The following is a 15,309-nucleotide window of genomic DNA, read 5'->3' on the forward strand; positions in this document are numbered from 1 at the left end:
AGAGCGAGACTCTGTCTAAAAAAAAAAAAAAAAAAAAAAAGAAACTCCATTTTGATCTGTACTAAGAAAAATTCTTCTGCCTTGAGATGCTGTTAATCTGTAACCCTAGCCCCAGCCCTGTGCTCGCAGAAGCATGTGCTGTATTGACTCAAGGTTTAATGGATTTAGGGCTGTGCAGGACGTGCCTTAGTAAAAATGTGTTTGCAGGCAGTATGCTTGGTAAAAGTCATCGCCATTCTCCAGTCTCGAGTACCCAGGGACACAGTGCACTGCGGAAAGCCTCAGGGACCTCTGCCCAGGAAAGCCTGGGTGTTGTTCGAGGTTTCTCCCCACTGAGGCAGCCTGAGATACGGCCTCGTGGGAAGGGAAAGACCTGTACGTCCCCCAGCCTGACACCCGTAAAGGGTCTGTGCTGAGGAGGATTAGTGGAAGAGGAAGGCCTTTTTGCAGTTGATATAAGAGGAAGGCATCTGTCTCCTGCTCATCGCTGGGAATGGAATGTCTCGGGGTAAAACCTGACCATACATTGTATTTACTGAGATAGGAGAAAACCGCCTCACTGCTGGAGGCGAGAGGTGCTGGCGGCAATACTGCTCTACACTGCACGGAGATGTTGGTGTAAAGTCAAACATCAATCTGGCTGATGTGCACATCGAGGCACAGCACCTTTCCTTAAACTTATTGATGACACAGAGTCCTTTGCTCACATGTTTTCCTGCTGACCCTCTCCCCACCATTATCCTATAGTCCTGCCACATCCCCCTTGCCGAGATAGTAGAGATAGTGATCAATAAATACTGAGGGAATTCCAGAGACCAGTGCTGGTGTGGGTCCTCCGTATGCTGAGTGCAGGTCCCTGGGCCCACTTTTCTTCCTCTAGACTTTGTCTCTGTGTCTTATTTCTTTTCTCAGTCTCTCGTCTCCACCTTTCGAGAAATACCCACAGGTGTGGAGGGTCAGGCCCCCTTCACTCTGATGCCACCCTTGCCCTCACCTAGCTCTCTCATACCTGGGGTTCTAAGGGGTCTGCCCCAGGGTTGCATGCCCACTGCCAGTCAGAGGTGAACACGTCGATGCCTCCTGGATGTGGGGCTACTGGTGGTCAAGGCCTGGCAGTATGTGGAGGGTCTTCTCAGAGGGGCCATGGAGCTAGGGAATAGGATGGGGCGCTAACTCCACCCTGCACAGGAACCGCAGCCCCCAGCCAAGCCGGCCCAAGTATTCCAGGTGCTGTCCACCCCGCATGCACACTGCCAGGCTCCAGGTGGCCTGGCAGAGAGGGGTGGCCTGGTGGGCAGCTGAGAAGCCAGAATGAAGGGGGCGTGCACTGCCGTCCGCAGTCTGGCAGGCACGAGCAGGGAGGCTGTGGCCTGGTGAGCCAGGGGGATTGGGGAAGGGCAGGCAGCCCAGTCAGCCTGATTTACCAGTGAATGAGCTGTGGGCGGAGCCGCTCCTGGCTGAGGGCTGGGGTTGGGGCAGTATGTTTGGACCTCCTGGGCTCCAGGCTGCCAGCTGCCTGCTCAGGGTCTGAATGTCCTACGGTGACCTGTTTCCTCACCTGGCCCAGAGGACAGATAGGGAAGGCTTGCTTTGAGGATTAGGCAGGGTAATCCCAGTCAGTCCTCATTAGCTTGCCTATCCTCCAGGTCTTTTTGATTTCTTTTTTCTCTTCTTTGTTGTGAAACTCTGGAGAATTGTCCTCCAGCCTGTCTTCAGCTGGGGAGGTGGAAAGACTGGACCTTGCCCTCGGCTTCAGGGCCCCTTCTGGGTGCCCCCTCCTCCTAGGGTTTTTAAAAGCATATACTTAGCAACATATCCTGTACCTGAGACAGCTGCAGAGAACCTCCTCGTGTCCAAACCAGAAAACTTTGTTCCCTGACCCCAGGCCCTCATCACACCCCAAAGCCCAAATACTTTCAGGTGGCCAGCTTCAGACAAGAGTCTGAACTCGATGCTTGTTTTCTGGGGTCTACACAGGCCCGTATGATGGGGCTACCTCCATTCTACCCCTGTGCCTCCCCCAATCCATTAGGAGCCTCAACTCCAGCGATCCCTAACTGGGAGCAAGGTTCCCCAGGCAGGGAATGCAGCCCTCCCCAGGATGCTGGCCTGGCCATGCCCCAGTGGATATCAGTCCTGGAGCAAGAGGTCCAAGGCAGGGAGTTTCACCCCCCATTTCACCAGGTGTGGTGACCTTTCTGGGTTCCTGGCCTTCAAGATGGGATTTTTACACTGTGCCACAGTGGGGGAAACCGAGGCACAGGGCCGGTGAGTAGTAAAGAAAGAAAACCTCTGTGACTAGAAGAAACGTGTCCCTTGCCCAGCACAGCCGCTCCAGGATAGCATCCAGGATACACCCTTTGGGATGTACCGCTGAGCTGTTCTTGGCACGTGGCATGGCACTGTGGAGGTCAGCAGCTTGTGGAGTTGGGGGTGGGGTGTTGGCAGGAGCAGGTAATTTGGGACCCACCATGGGGAGGAAGGGGACATTGTCCCTTTCCCCACACCTTGGGCAAAGCAGGAATTTTCTTCTCTGATGTATGTGGGCACCAATGCCTATGTGGGTGTGGGTGCGTCCTCCCCTTTTGTTGATGAAGAACCTTCCTGCAGCCGTTGGGGTGGGTATGGGCACCACATGTGCCTGGCAGCAGGGTGGGGCCTGCACAGGCTTGGCTAGTATATGTCCCACTGCCACCTCCCCAGGGGAAGCAGACCCTGTGCCCTTGGTGCCCCTCATACCCAGTCCCTCACATTCTTCACTTGGCATCCCCCTGCCTGATTCTCCCAACTCAGCCCCTGCCAGGTTTCTCCAGGCCCTGTGGGCCGTGGGATGTGATCAAAGGAGGCAATAACTGTGCTGCCTGCCTCTGCCTGAAGTCAGGGATCCCTGGCTGCTACTGGCATCTGGAGGGCAGGGTAGGTGGGGAGGTCAGGGTCAGCTTTTCCACTCCCCAGCCTGCACTGGCTAAGCCACCAGGTGTAACTGGCCTGGAGGCTGATCTGTGTCCTCCATAGTCCCTTGATGCATTATACTGAAGCCAATCCTTGTGCGAATGACATGACCTGTTGTTACTGCCCAGATCAAACCAGAATCAAAGGACTGTTGCACTTGGGCCCAGAGCCTGGGGCTGAGGCTGCCATGGCCACCCTGTTCCCTTCCTTCTGGGGTCCCCAGGAAGCTCCCAGGACTGAATGATCCCCACAAAACACAGTGGCCAGGATGGGAGGGCTGGAGGTCAACTCCCCCCTGCCCCTGCCACCACAACCAAGAGGCCCCATGGAGGTTGGCCCTGAGCCGTGGGTCCCTGTGGCATGCAGGCTCCCATGGATACTTCAGAGGATGAGCATGGGTCCTCCTGGCTGACAGGAGCCTGGTGGGCACTGGGTATGTGGGGCCTGTGTAGGTGGGTTGGACAGCACTGAGCCCAGCCAGGGAGCCAGGGACTGGTGTGGCCAAAGCGGGCAGCAATATGTTGCCTGAACTAAAACTACAGTGCAACCAGCCCAGCTGGTAGGGAGAAGGAGGCCTGCCTAGCAGGACCATCCACCCCGTCCTGGCACCAAGCACAGACTGCCTGCCTGTACTGGACATTGCCTGGTCCAGGAGGCCTAGGCATCATGGTCAGGTGGTGTGTCCCTGGGTTCCAGGCCTTGGTGGTCCCTTGGAAGCTGAGCATCCTCTGGGCAGGAGGAGGGCCCGCGGTCCACTGTTTGCATAGGCCCCTGGGGGTGTGCCCCCACCCCAGCTTCTCAGCCCGCACGGGGACGTGGCCAGGGCTCCTCACCTGCTCTGTGGCTCCAGCTGTGATCAGCTCACTGGTGACTCTGACAGCTTCCTCCCCAAAGCTTGGGTCCTCCTCTGTGGGAATGGGGTGTCCCAGGCCCCCTGCAGGCAGGAACCCACCCCCAGCTCCTCTGGTGGGCCCTCCTGGGCTTTCTTACCTACTGGCTTGTAAGACCCAGTCGGCCAAACTTGGTGTCTTATTTTTATTTTGGCCTTTTTCTTGGTGTGTGTTTTCTGTAACAACTGCTGTGTAGAACCTCTATATGAGTTTTAGGTAGAGAATCTTGTCCACTCAGAGGTCCCCCACCCCAGAGAGCCTCCACTTCGGCCCCTCTGGGCTGGTCCTGCCTGTGCTCCGCTTGGTGTGAATGCTGAGTGTGACCGATCCACACGGCTGCTTGACCCTGCATCTCCTTCCTTCTTGTTGCTGAGGCCAGTTCTGTTCTCTCTTTCTCTACCTGAACTGCACTTGAATCCAAGACGAAGGATGAGAAGTGGTTGCTAAGAAGGACCCTCCTGCAGCGAATCCACTGTGAGGAGGCTGCACTGGCCCAGCCTGTCATTTCATTCTCTAAGCTCATTCCAGAGGTCAGCAAGGGGCGGCCTGTCCCTGCCTGCTCTTGTGGCCCGTGAATCAAGAATGGATTTTACATTTCCAAATGGTTGAACAAATTAAAAAAAACACTTCATGACACTGAGAAGTGTCCATGTCCATAAGTAAAGATTTATGGGGGTGCAGTCATGCCCATCTCTTCACAGGTCGTCTGCAGAAGGCTGCTGTCGTGCAGCCATGGCAGAGTTGCATCCTTGAGGCAAAGATCAGTTGGCAAAGCTGAAAATACTGACTCCTGGCTCTTTAGGGAAACAGTTTCCAGTCCCTGGTATAAGGGCTGTGCGGCAGGATCCCAGAATCTTGGTCAGATTGTTCCTCACTCAGGGCCTGCTGTGGCCTTCGCTAGTATGTCTGCAAAGTCTGCGTGCTCTGGTGCCTCTCATGGGGCGTTGAGCTCTGTCGTGCTAGATTTCAGGGTGTCTGGCTCATGGTCATCTGTCTCACCAACAGAGACCCTGTGGCCAGATTCAAACTAGCAGGAACAGTTGGTCTTCGGCAGCAGGGATACCTTAGAGCTGAGCTGCCACCCACCCTGAGGTGGTCCCCTGACACCCACTGTCTGGGTCAAGGTTGGGGCAGGGCTGGTGTCCTGAACTGCTTTCTGAAGGGGTCCCCGTGGCTGCTGGTGCTCAATGCCTTCGAGAGAACGCTGAGGCCAACAGCTGCTGGCAGCGGCTCCCCTAGGCTGTGTGTACTGTGCCCTCTGTGTGCAAGTGACAGGCAAGTGCCTGCAGGGGTCATGCCGGGCTGTGTGCAGGGGGCCAGAGGTTAAAGTTCTCTGAGCAGCTGTGTGGTCCAGGAGCAACCAAGGGGTCTCTGGAGGTGTGGCTGCCATGATCCTACCCTGAAGGTCTTGCTTGTCATTGATAGAGAGGAGAGGACCCCCAGGAGGTACTGCCCCAGGTGCTCCATTCCCACTTGTGAGGGGCGCCTAGGGTCCTCCTGGGGCGAGTCAGAGACTGAGCCCTTGGGGTGAAAGTCTCTTCCCCCAGCTGAGAAGCAGCAGGCACCGGGGCATGGGCTGCCTCAGGGCCCCCGCCCACACGCATCCTCTCCTGCCCTGCAGCTGCTCCGTCCTCGGGAGGTAAGGAAGATGGGAGGATGAGGCTAAGACACAGGGGAGACCAGATTCCAGGCACATAGCCTGGCTGGGGGTGAGGCCGACTTCCCACCCAAGCCCTGCCCTCCACAGACAGGTGAGGGACTGAGGCCTGGGGCATGACCTCCCTGGGGTCAAATCCAGGGTTGGGTCACCTCAGGATGAAAGAGGGGCTGGGCCATCAAGATGGCTCTGGGTCCCTGGCCCTAGGGTCTGCGTGCCAGGCTGGAGGTGGGAGGGAGACACTCATGCTGCAGATGAGGGGAGTGAGGCACAGGGCTCTTTGGATTCCAGGAGCTGTGAGGAGGCCAGGGCTTTGGTATTGAATGCAGGTGAGGGGAGCAATCGCAGGTGTGAGTACAACAGGGCAGGAGGGCTCAGGTGGTTGCCCATCAATGATAGACTGCATAAAGAAAATATGGTACATATACACTATGGAATACTATGCAGCCATAAAAAGGAATGAGATAATGTCCTTTGCAGGGACACGGATAAAGCTGGAAGCCATTATCATAGCAAACTAACGCAGGAACAGAAAACCAAACACTGCATGGTCTCACTTACAAATTGAAGCTGAATGATGAAAACACATGGACACAGGGAGGGGAACAACACACACTGGGGGCTGTCAGGAGATGGGATTCAGGGAAGGAGAGCATTAGGGAAAAGAGCTAATGTATGCTGGGCTTAATACCTAGGTGATGGGTTGATAGGTGCAGCAAATCACCATGGCACACATTTACATATGTAACAAGCCTACACATCCTGCACATGTATCCTGGAACTTAAAAATTTTTAAAGTGTCTGTACATGTCCTTTGCCAACTTTTTAATGGGGTTTTTTTTTTTCTTGTAAATTTGCTTAAATTCCTTATTTAAATTTGCTAAAATTCTTTATTCCTTAGACCTTTGTCAGATGCATAGTTTGCAAAAATTTTCTCCCATTCCATAGGTTGTCTGTTAATAGTTAGCTATTAACTCTGTTATTAGTTGTTAATAGTTAGCTATTAACTCTGTTATTAGTTTCTTTCATTGTGCAGAATCTCTTTAGTTTAATGAGATACCATTTGTCAATTTTTGCTTCTGTTGCAATTGCTTTTGGCATCTTTGTTGTGAAATCTTAGCCCGTGCCTATGTCCTGAATGGTATTGCCTAGGTTGTCTTCCAGGATTTTTAGTTTTGGGTTTTACATTTAAGTCTTTAATCTAGCTTGAGTTAATTTTTGTATATGGTGTGAGGAAGGGGTCCAGTTTTAATTCTCTGCATATGGCTAGACAGTTATTCCAGGTGTTTGTTTATTTGTTTGTTTGTTTTGAGATGAAGTCTTACTCTGTTGCTCAGGCTGGAGTGCAGTGGCACAATCTCGGCTCACTGCAACCTCTGCCTCCCAGGTTCAAGCAATTCTCCTTCCTCAGCCTCCCAAGTAGCTGGGATTATATGTGCCTGCCACCATGTCTGGCTAATGTTTGTATTTTTAGTAGTGATGGGGGTTTCGCCATGTTGGCCAGGCTGGTCTTGAGCTCCTTACCTCAAGCGCTCTGCCCACCTCAGCTTCCCAAAGTGCTGGGATTACAGGCATGAGTCACTGCACCCAGTCCATTGCTGATTTTTGTCAGGTTTGTGCAAGATCAGATAGTTGTAGGCATGCGATCTTATTTCTGGGCCTTCTATTCTGTTCCATTTGTCTGTGTGTCTGTTCTTATACTAGTACCATGCTGTTTTGGTTACTGTAGCCCTGTAGTATAGTTTGAAGTCAGGTTCCACAAGACCTCTAGCTTCGTTCTTTTTGTTTAGGATTGTCTTGGCTATTTTGTCTCTTTTTTTGGTTCAATACAAATTTTATTTTATTTTTTTATTTTTTATTTTTTATTTTTTTTGAGACGGAGTCTCGCGCTGTCACCCAGGCTGGAGTGCAGTGGCCGGATCTCAGCTCACTGCAAGCTCCGCCTCCCGGGTTCACGCCATTCTCCTGCCTCCGCCTCCCGAGTAGCTGGGACTACAGGCGTCCGCCACCTCGGCCGGCTAGTTTTTTGTATTTTTTAGTAGAGACGGGGTTTCACCGTGTTAACCAGGATGGTCTCGATCTCCTGACCTCGTGATCTGCCTGTCTCGGCCTCCCAAAGTGCTGGGATTACAGGCTTGAGCCACCGCGCCCGGCCTCAATACAAATTTTAATACCAAGTCCTGGCAGAGATACAACAACAAAAAAAGAAAACTTGAGGCCAATATCCTTGATGAACATCCATGCAAAAATCTTCAACAAAATACTGGCAAACTGAATCTAGTAGCACATCAAAAATCTTATTCACCACGATCAAGCAGGCTTCATCCCTGGCATGCAAGCTTGGTTCGACGTACACAAGTCAATAAATGTGATTCATTGCATAAACAGAACTAAAGAAAAAAACCACATGATCATCTCAATAGATGCAGAAAAGGCTTTTGATAAAATTCAACATCTCTTCATGTTAAGAACTCTTAATTAATTAGGTATTGAAGGAACATACCTCAAAATCATAAGAGCCATATATGACCAATCCACAGAAAACATCATACTTAATAAACAAAAGTTGGAAGCATTCCCCTTTAAAATTGACACAAGACAAGGATGCTCTCTCTCACCACTCCTATTTAATATAGTTATTGGAAGTTCTGGTCAGGGCAATCAGGCAAGTGAGAGAAATAAAGGGCATTCAAATAGGAAGAGAAGAGGTCATACTACCCTGTTTGCAGATAACATGATCCTGTATCTAGAAAACCCCATGGTCTCAGCCCAAAAGCTTCTTAAGCTGATAAGCAACTTCAGCAAAGTCTCAGGATACAAAATCAATGACAAAAATGTCTAGTATTTCTATATACCAACAACAGTTAAACTGAGGGCAAAATCATAAATGAACACCATTCACAATTGCCACAAAAAATAAAATACCCAGGAATACAGCTTACTAGGGAGGTGAAAGATCTTTACAAGGAGAACTACAAACCACTGCTAAAGAAACCAGAGATGACACAAACAAATGGAAAAATATTCCATGCTTATGGATAAGAAGAATCAATGTAATTAAAATGGCCACACTGCCCAAAGCAATTTTTGAATTTAATGCTATTCCCATTAAACTAACACTGACATTCTTCACAGAACTGCCTCTGTCCTGATTTTTTATTTTTCTTTTGTCTTACCACAGGTTTACTTTGCCTGAAATCCTACAAAAGATACTATGTCCAGCTGTCTCACTCAGCGAATTCATGAGGCTCATCTAGGCCATGCTCTTCAGTTGTTTTTGTTCCTTTGTATCACTCAGTAGTATTCTGTTGTAATGTTAGACTTGGAACCAACCCAAATGCCTATCAATGGTAGACTGGATAAAGAAAATGTGGCACATATACACCATGGAATACTATGCAGCCATAAAAAAGGATGAGTTCATGTCCTTTGCAGGGACATGGATGAAGCTGGAAACCATCATTCTCAGCAAACTAACACAAGAACAGAAAACCAAAGACCACATGTTCTCACTCATAAGTGGGAGTTGAACAGTGAGAACACATGGATGCAGGAAGGGGAACATTACACACCAGGGCCTGTCAGGGGATGGGGGGCTAGGGGAGGGATAGCATTAGGAGAAATAAATACCTAATGTAGATGACAGGTTGATGGGTGCAGCAAACCACCATGGCATGTGTATACCTATGTAACAAAAACTGCATGTTCTGCACATGTACCCCAGAACTTAAAGTATAATTTAAAAATGCAAAAAAAAAAAAAAAAAAAGAAGAAGAAGAAGCGTTTCTTCTACATATTGGTGATCACACATATACCACATCCATGTGGATTGCCCAATCCCATAGGGCAAATGGAAAAATACATAACCCGACTGCAGACATTTTGAAAGTGATTGTGCCCATACGGGAGATCTAAATTACAACTTATGTTACAGTTGCCGGGCGCGGTGGCTCACGCCTGTAATCCCAGCACTTTGGGAGGCCGAGGCGGGCGGATCACAAGGTCAGGAGATCGAGACCACGGTGAAACCCCGTTTCTACTAAAAATACAAAAAATTAGCCGGGCGCAGTGGCGGGCGCCTGTAGTCCCAGCTACTCGGGAGGCTGAGGCAGGAGAACGGCGTGAACCCGGGAGGCGGAGCTTGCAGTGAGCCGAGATTGTGCCACTGCACTCCAGCCTGGGCGACAGAGCGAGACTCTGTCTCAAAAAAAAAAAAAAAAACAAAAAAAAAAACTTATGTTACAGCTATAGAACTTACATTTAAAATGTTTTTCAATACAATGAGGGAAATAGAAAAAATATAATAATGTGCAAAGAACAAGAAACTTGAAGCTTGACAAGCCATATTTGGAAAAGAGCTAAATATGAAGTAAATAATTGAAAATGTAATTAATATGCTTAATATGCAACATATGGGTTAAATGTTAAATTATTCTGAGCTGGTGAGAACTGGTATATTGAGCAAAATAAATATAGTAGAAGGAGAAAAAATATAAAATACAAACATAATTAAACATAGAAGTGAAATGAGAGGGAATAAAACAAATCTAATTGTTCTTCTAGACTATATTAAAATAATTCAAGTAAGTACTCAAAAAGTTGGTGATAAGTTTTTAAAATTGAACATCAGACATAAATCCTTGAATTCAGAAATGCAATGTGTCAAAAAAAAGAAAAATAAAAAATTACTTAAAAGAAGTAATAGTCAAGGTGCATAACACCAAAGAGAAGGAAAACACTAAAAATCAGAGGAAAAAAAAAAGAGATAATTTACCGAAATGACAGCAAAACTTCCACAGCTTGAAGAGAGCCAAAAATAATGAAATAAATATTAACAGACCTGGGAGAAATTGTCATGTAAGCAAGAAGTGAATACTTACCTACCTAACACGCCTTTAACAAAAAAAACCCCAAAAAACTGTGAATACAGTTTCAAAAGAGTAAACACTGAATAATTTGGTTACCAACAGGAACTTAAGAGTGTACTTCAAAAAGAAAGGGGTGTGTGTGTGTGCGTGTAAGCTGAAAAATGATAGAGTAAGAGATATGATTTGGGAGTATCAAATCCTGGTGGGCATTGAACTCAAGAAACTATGTAGGCCAGGTGCAGTGGCTAACACCCGTAATCTCAGCACTTTGGGAGACCAAGGTAGGCAGATCGCTTGAGTCCAGGAGTTTGAGACCAGCCTGGACAAAATGGCGAAACCTTGTCTCTACAAAAAATACAAAAATTAGCCATATGTGATGGCATGTTCCTGCTGTCCCAGCTACTTGGAAGGTTGAGATGGGAGGATCAGCTGATCCGGGGGAGGTCGAAGCTACAGTGAGCTGAGATCACACCACTGCCCTCCAGCCTGGGTGACAAAGTGAGACCCTGTCTCAAAAATAAAAATAAATAAAAGAAAAAGAAGGTGACATGAAGAAACTAAGAAGAATGAAGAAGACTGCATCAGTGGATTAGATGTAGAAGACTGACTATGCTGTCATAAATTTATATTAAAATCATTAAATAATAATTAGTACAACTTAACGCACATTGATTTGGAAAGCAAAATGATATGGAATTTTTCTGGCGAAAAACATATATAGTTCTTCCCAATATAGACCCCTGTTTATAAGTCTAAACAGAATAATATCCACAGGAGTAGAGAAGTTTATAAAAGAAGTGCTCACAAATAAAGTTCCGGGATCAAGTAGTTTAACAGGGAGATTCTACAGTCTTTTCAAATAACACATAAATCAATGCTTCTAACTCAATTTAAGAATATTGCAATGGAAGTATTACCTCCAAATAGGTTATGAAGATCAAACGGAACATTGGTACCCAAAATTTCCAAATGTTGCACAAAATAGAATAATACAGAAAAATCTCATTTCTGCCTACACACAGATATATGTAAGATAAAATACTAGCACATTCCAATTTATTATTAAAAACAACATGACAAAATGCAATTTATACCTAGAATTCTAGAGTGATTAAATATTTGGAAGTCAACTGATAAAGTTCATCATTTTTATAGAGATAAATAGAACAGTCCCTTGATCATGTCTGCATATGCAAAAATGTCTAGCAGAATTTAGCATGTGTTGCTGTTAATTTAAAACCATCTACAATAGTAATTGATGGATTTTTTTTTTCAAAGATAGCAAAGTCTTTTTCATACTCATGGAAAACATACTACAGGCTACTTATTTTTAAGCTAACGTCAACATTGCATTTGATTTATCATTTTTTAAAGCTAGGAACAATTTTGCAAAGTGTATATGAAAGAGCAAACATATAAGAATAGCCAAAACGAAACACAGTGAAGGTTTCTGGTTCTGTAAAACATTAAAATACATTATGATCTTAAAGCAGTGCGATGTTGTGCCAAAACTAGGTGAACAGACCAGGGCAGTAGAAAAATCAGAAATATACCAAAATGCATAAGAGATATTATACAATAAAATCCACAGAGCCTTTATTAATACTTTGTGTTTGGCAACCGAACATGCCCATAAAAAGATGAAAATTAATTCACTCTTCACAAGCTATAGTAAGATAAGGAATAAATGAAAGAAAAATCTAAATGATAAAAAAAAAAAATGGGCCCAGCCCAGTGGCTCACACCTGTAATCTCAGCACTTTGGGAGGCTGAGGCGGGAGTATCACGAGGTCAGGAGATCAAGACCATCCTGGCTAACATGGTGAAACCCCGTCTCTACTAAAAATACAAAAAACTAGCTGGGCGTGGTGGCGGGCGCCTGTAGTGCCAGTGTCTCTGGAATTGGTGGGTTCTTGGTCTCACTGACTTCAAGAATGAAGCTGCAAACCCTCCCAGTGAGTGTTACAGTTCTTAAAGATGGTGTGTCCAGGGTTTGTTCCTTCTGATGTTCGGACATGTCCAGAGTTTCTTCCTTCTGGTGGCTTCGTGGTTTCGCTGACTTCAGGAGTGAAGCTGCAAACCTTCACGGTGAGTGTTACAGCTCATAAAGGCAGCGGGGACCCAAAGAGTGAGCAGCTGCAAGATTTATTATGAAGAGCAAAAGAACAGAAAGAACAAACCCTCCTCAGGGTGGAAGGGGACCCCAGCGGGTTGTCCCAGCTGGCTCGGGCACCCTGCTTTTATTCCTTTATTTGGCCCCACCCACATCCTGCTGATTGGTTCATTTTACAGAGAGCTGATTGGTCCATTTTACAGAGTGGGGATGGTCCATTTTAAAGAGCGCTGATTGGTGCATTTACAATCCTTTAGCTAGACACAAAAGTTCTCCAAGTCCCCACCTGACCCAGAAACCCAGACAGCTTCACCTCTCACTAGCTCTTTGGGAGGCTTAGGCAGGAGAATGGCGTGATTCCGGGAGGCGGAGCTTACAGTGAGCTGAGATCCACGCCACGGCACTCCAGCCTGGGCGACAGAGGGAGACTCCGTCTCAAAAAAAAAACAAAAAAGAAAACATAAAAACAGAAGAAAACATTGATAAATACTTCTACAAGCTGTGAGGATAAATCGGGCTTATGACTCAAACCAAGAAATATTAATTTAAAAAATTGATAAAGATACAACATAAAACCAGAATATTGTGCGTGTTAGGAAACGCCATAAGCCAAGTAACAAGGAAAATGCCAAATGGGCATCTCTTTGCAACTTATATAACAGAAAAAGGGAAGCACACAATTTCCGTCTGCTCCAGAAAATAAGAAAGCTCTCAAAACATACCATACAAGAACAAAGGAGGCAACGTATAGAGTCCCTCACTTAAGATGGGACAATTTGGTCGGGCGCGGTGGCTCACGCCTATAATCCCAGCACTTTGGGAGGCCAAGGTGGGTGGATCACCTGAGGTCAGGAGTTCCAGACCAGCCTGGCCAACATGGTGAAACCCTGTCTCTACTAAAAATACAAATTTAGCCAGGCGTCGTGGTGGGTGCCTGTAATCCCAGCTACTCAGGAGGTTGGGCACGAGAATCGCTTGAATCCGGGGGGCAGAGGTTGCAGTGAGCCGAGATCGCACCACTGCACTCCAGCCTGGGCAACAGAGTGAGATTCAGTCTCAAAAAAAAAAAAGGGAGGGGGGATAATTTGAGCTCAAAAAAATAGATATAGACTGCAGTGTATGGAATCTCATTAAATACACAAAAAATAAGGTTAGAAAAAATATCGCTCACATTTTTTTTGTTTGCTGAGGTCACACCGTCATTATTATGACGACTGATAAAAGGGAGAATCAAGCTTTTAGTCTTCCTTTCCTAATAGACTAGTTTTTAATGTAATGGAGAGAGTTCATGAGAAAACGCAATTTTTAATAGAAAAATGAGAACTAATACCTGTAGAGAAAATAACTAGAAAACCACTATTTGGCAACTCTCCCTGAGATAAGTGAAATTAAGAAATACTAATCAATAAATAATGAACAGTTATATGAAAGGAACAGGCAGACATTCCTGGACCCATCGAACAACCTTAAAATAAAGTGGTAAAACCAGACACGTGTATCCAAATGTGCAGTCTGAATTGAAGCATGCCGGAAGCTTAATACAGAGAGTGATTCTGAAAGATTTAGCACCCACCCAAATTAACTTCATTAATAATATTATAAGGCCGGGCGCGGTGGCTCAAGCCTGTAATCCTAGCACTTTGGGAGGCCGAGACAGGCAGATCACGAGGTCAGGAGATCGAGACCATCCTGGCTAACACGGTGAAACCCTGTCTCTACTAAAAAATACAAAAAACTAGCCGGGCGAAGTGGCGGGCGCCTGTAGTCTCAGCTACTTGGGAGGCTGAGGCAGGAGAATGGCGGGAACCCGGGAGGCGGAGCTTGCCGTGAGCTGAGATCGCGCCACTGCACTCCAGCCTGGGCGACAGAGCGAGACTCCGTCTCAAAAAAAAAAAAAAGAGCCTGGGCGACAGAGCGAGACTCCGTCTCAAAAAAAAAAAAAAAATAATAATAATAATATTATATCGATTGTAAGGTCCTCTGAGCAGGCTGCGCCATGGTCAAGCCATGTATACATGACCCACATGTATACACCCAGAAGGTCTCCTGGAGCCAGAAAGTCTGGGACAACAGGAAAACCACAAAGGAAGAAAAAGGGCTAGTTTCTGTCTTAACTGATTAGCCAACCTCGCAGCATTCTACCATTGTGACGTGCACTACCCTAACTGATCAGCCTAGTGACACTGTGACCCCTCCCTCTTGTGACAATGTACCTTGTGACATTCTTCCCCTGCCCGCAATAAACGGCCCCTAACTGTAACTTTCCATTGCTGACCCCTCACCTATAAAACTAACTCCAATCCCACGACCCTCCGCTGACCCTCTTTTCGGACTCAGCCCGCTCGCACCCGAGTGAATAAACTAACCTTGTTGCTCACACTTAACCTGTTTGGGAAGTCTCTTCAATTAGGCGCGAGCTTAACATCGATCATAGATTGAAACAATATTTTTTGCTATATTTGGTTAAATAAATCATTGTAATCAATTTCACGTATTTTTTTCTTTTCTATTGCTACTAGAACACACGTGGCTCACATTTTATTTCTATTGGGCATTGCTACCTGAGAGGACGTTCTCTTTTCAAAATTCAGGCTGCCTCTAATCCCACTAGAAACAAGAAAAAAAAAAAATTCAGGCTGCCTCCTCAAAAGATTAGAGGTCAGGAAGGCTGTGAAATCTGAAATTTCAGAATAATTGTCATCATAGTGTTTCCAATCATAAATATCACAACTACTACTCATAAATGGACATAACCTTGTGTACAAGGTTGAATGGGAAAGTCCCTCAGGGGGCGCCAGGTCTCAGCACTGGGCAGAATCCACGCCTTGG

At 46.6% G+C, this 15,309-nt stretch overlaps 1 protein-coding gene across 9 annotated transcripts in view; it reads left to right on the top strand.

Annotated features, from left to right (window-relative positions):
• LOC105474719 (zinc finger protein 124) overlaps window positions 1-9,055 on the top strand; it is a 101,739-nt gene extending 92,684 nt beyond the window's left edge. For 3 of the 9 annotated variants that reach the window (XM_071073220.1, XM_071073212.1, XM_071073243.1), the window contains one exon: window positions 8,681-9,054. In XM_071073220.1, the coding sequence (XP_070929321.1) occupies window positions 8,681-8,745 (65 nt within the window). In that variant the 3' untranslated portion in view covers window positions 8,746-9,054. Of the gene's footprint in view, window positions 1-8,680 lie in introns of all 9 variants that reach the window. The other 6 variants (XM_071073259.1, XM_071073247.1, XM_071073252.1 and 3 more) reach the window with 3 other exon arrangements.
• The last annotated feature ends 6,254 nt before the right edge of the window (window positions 9,056-15,309 follow it).

Source organism: Macaca nemestrina, chromosome 1 (genome assembly GCF_043159975.1).
Source record: "Macaca nemestrina isolate mMacNem1 chromosome 1, mMacNem.hap1, whole genome shotgun sequence".
Taxonomy (NCBI): Eukaryota; Metazoa; Chordata; class Mammalia; order Primates; family Cercopithecidae; genus Macaca; species Macaca nemestrina.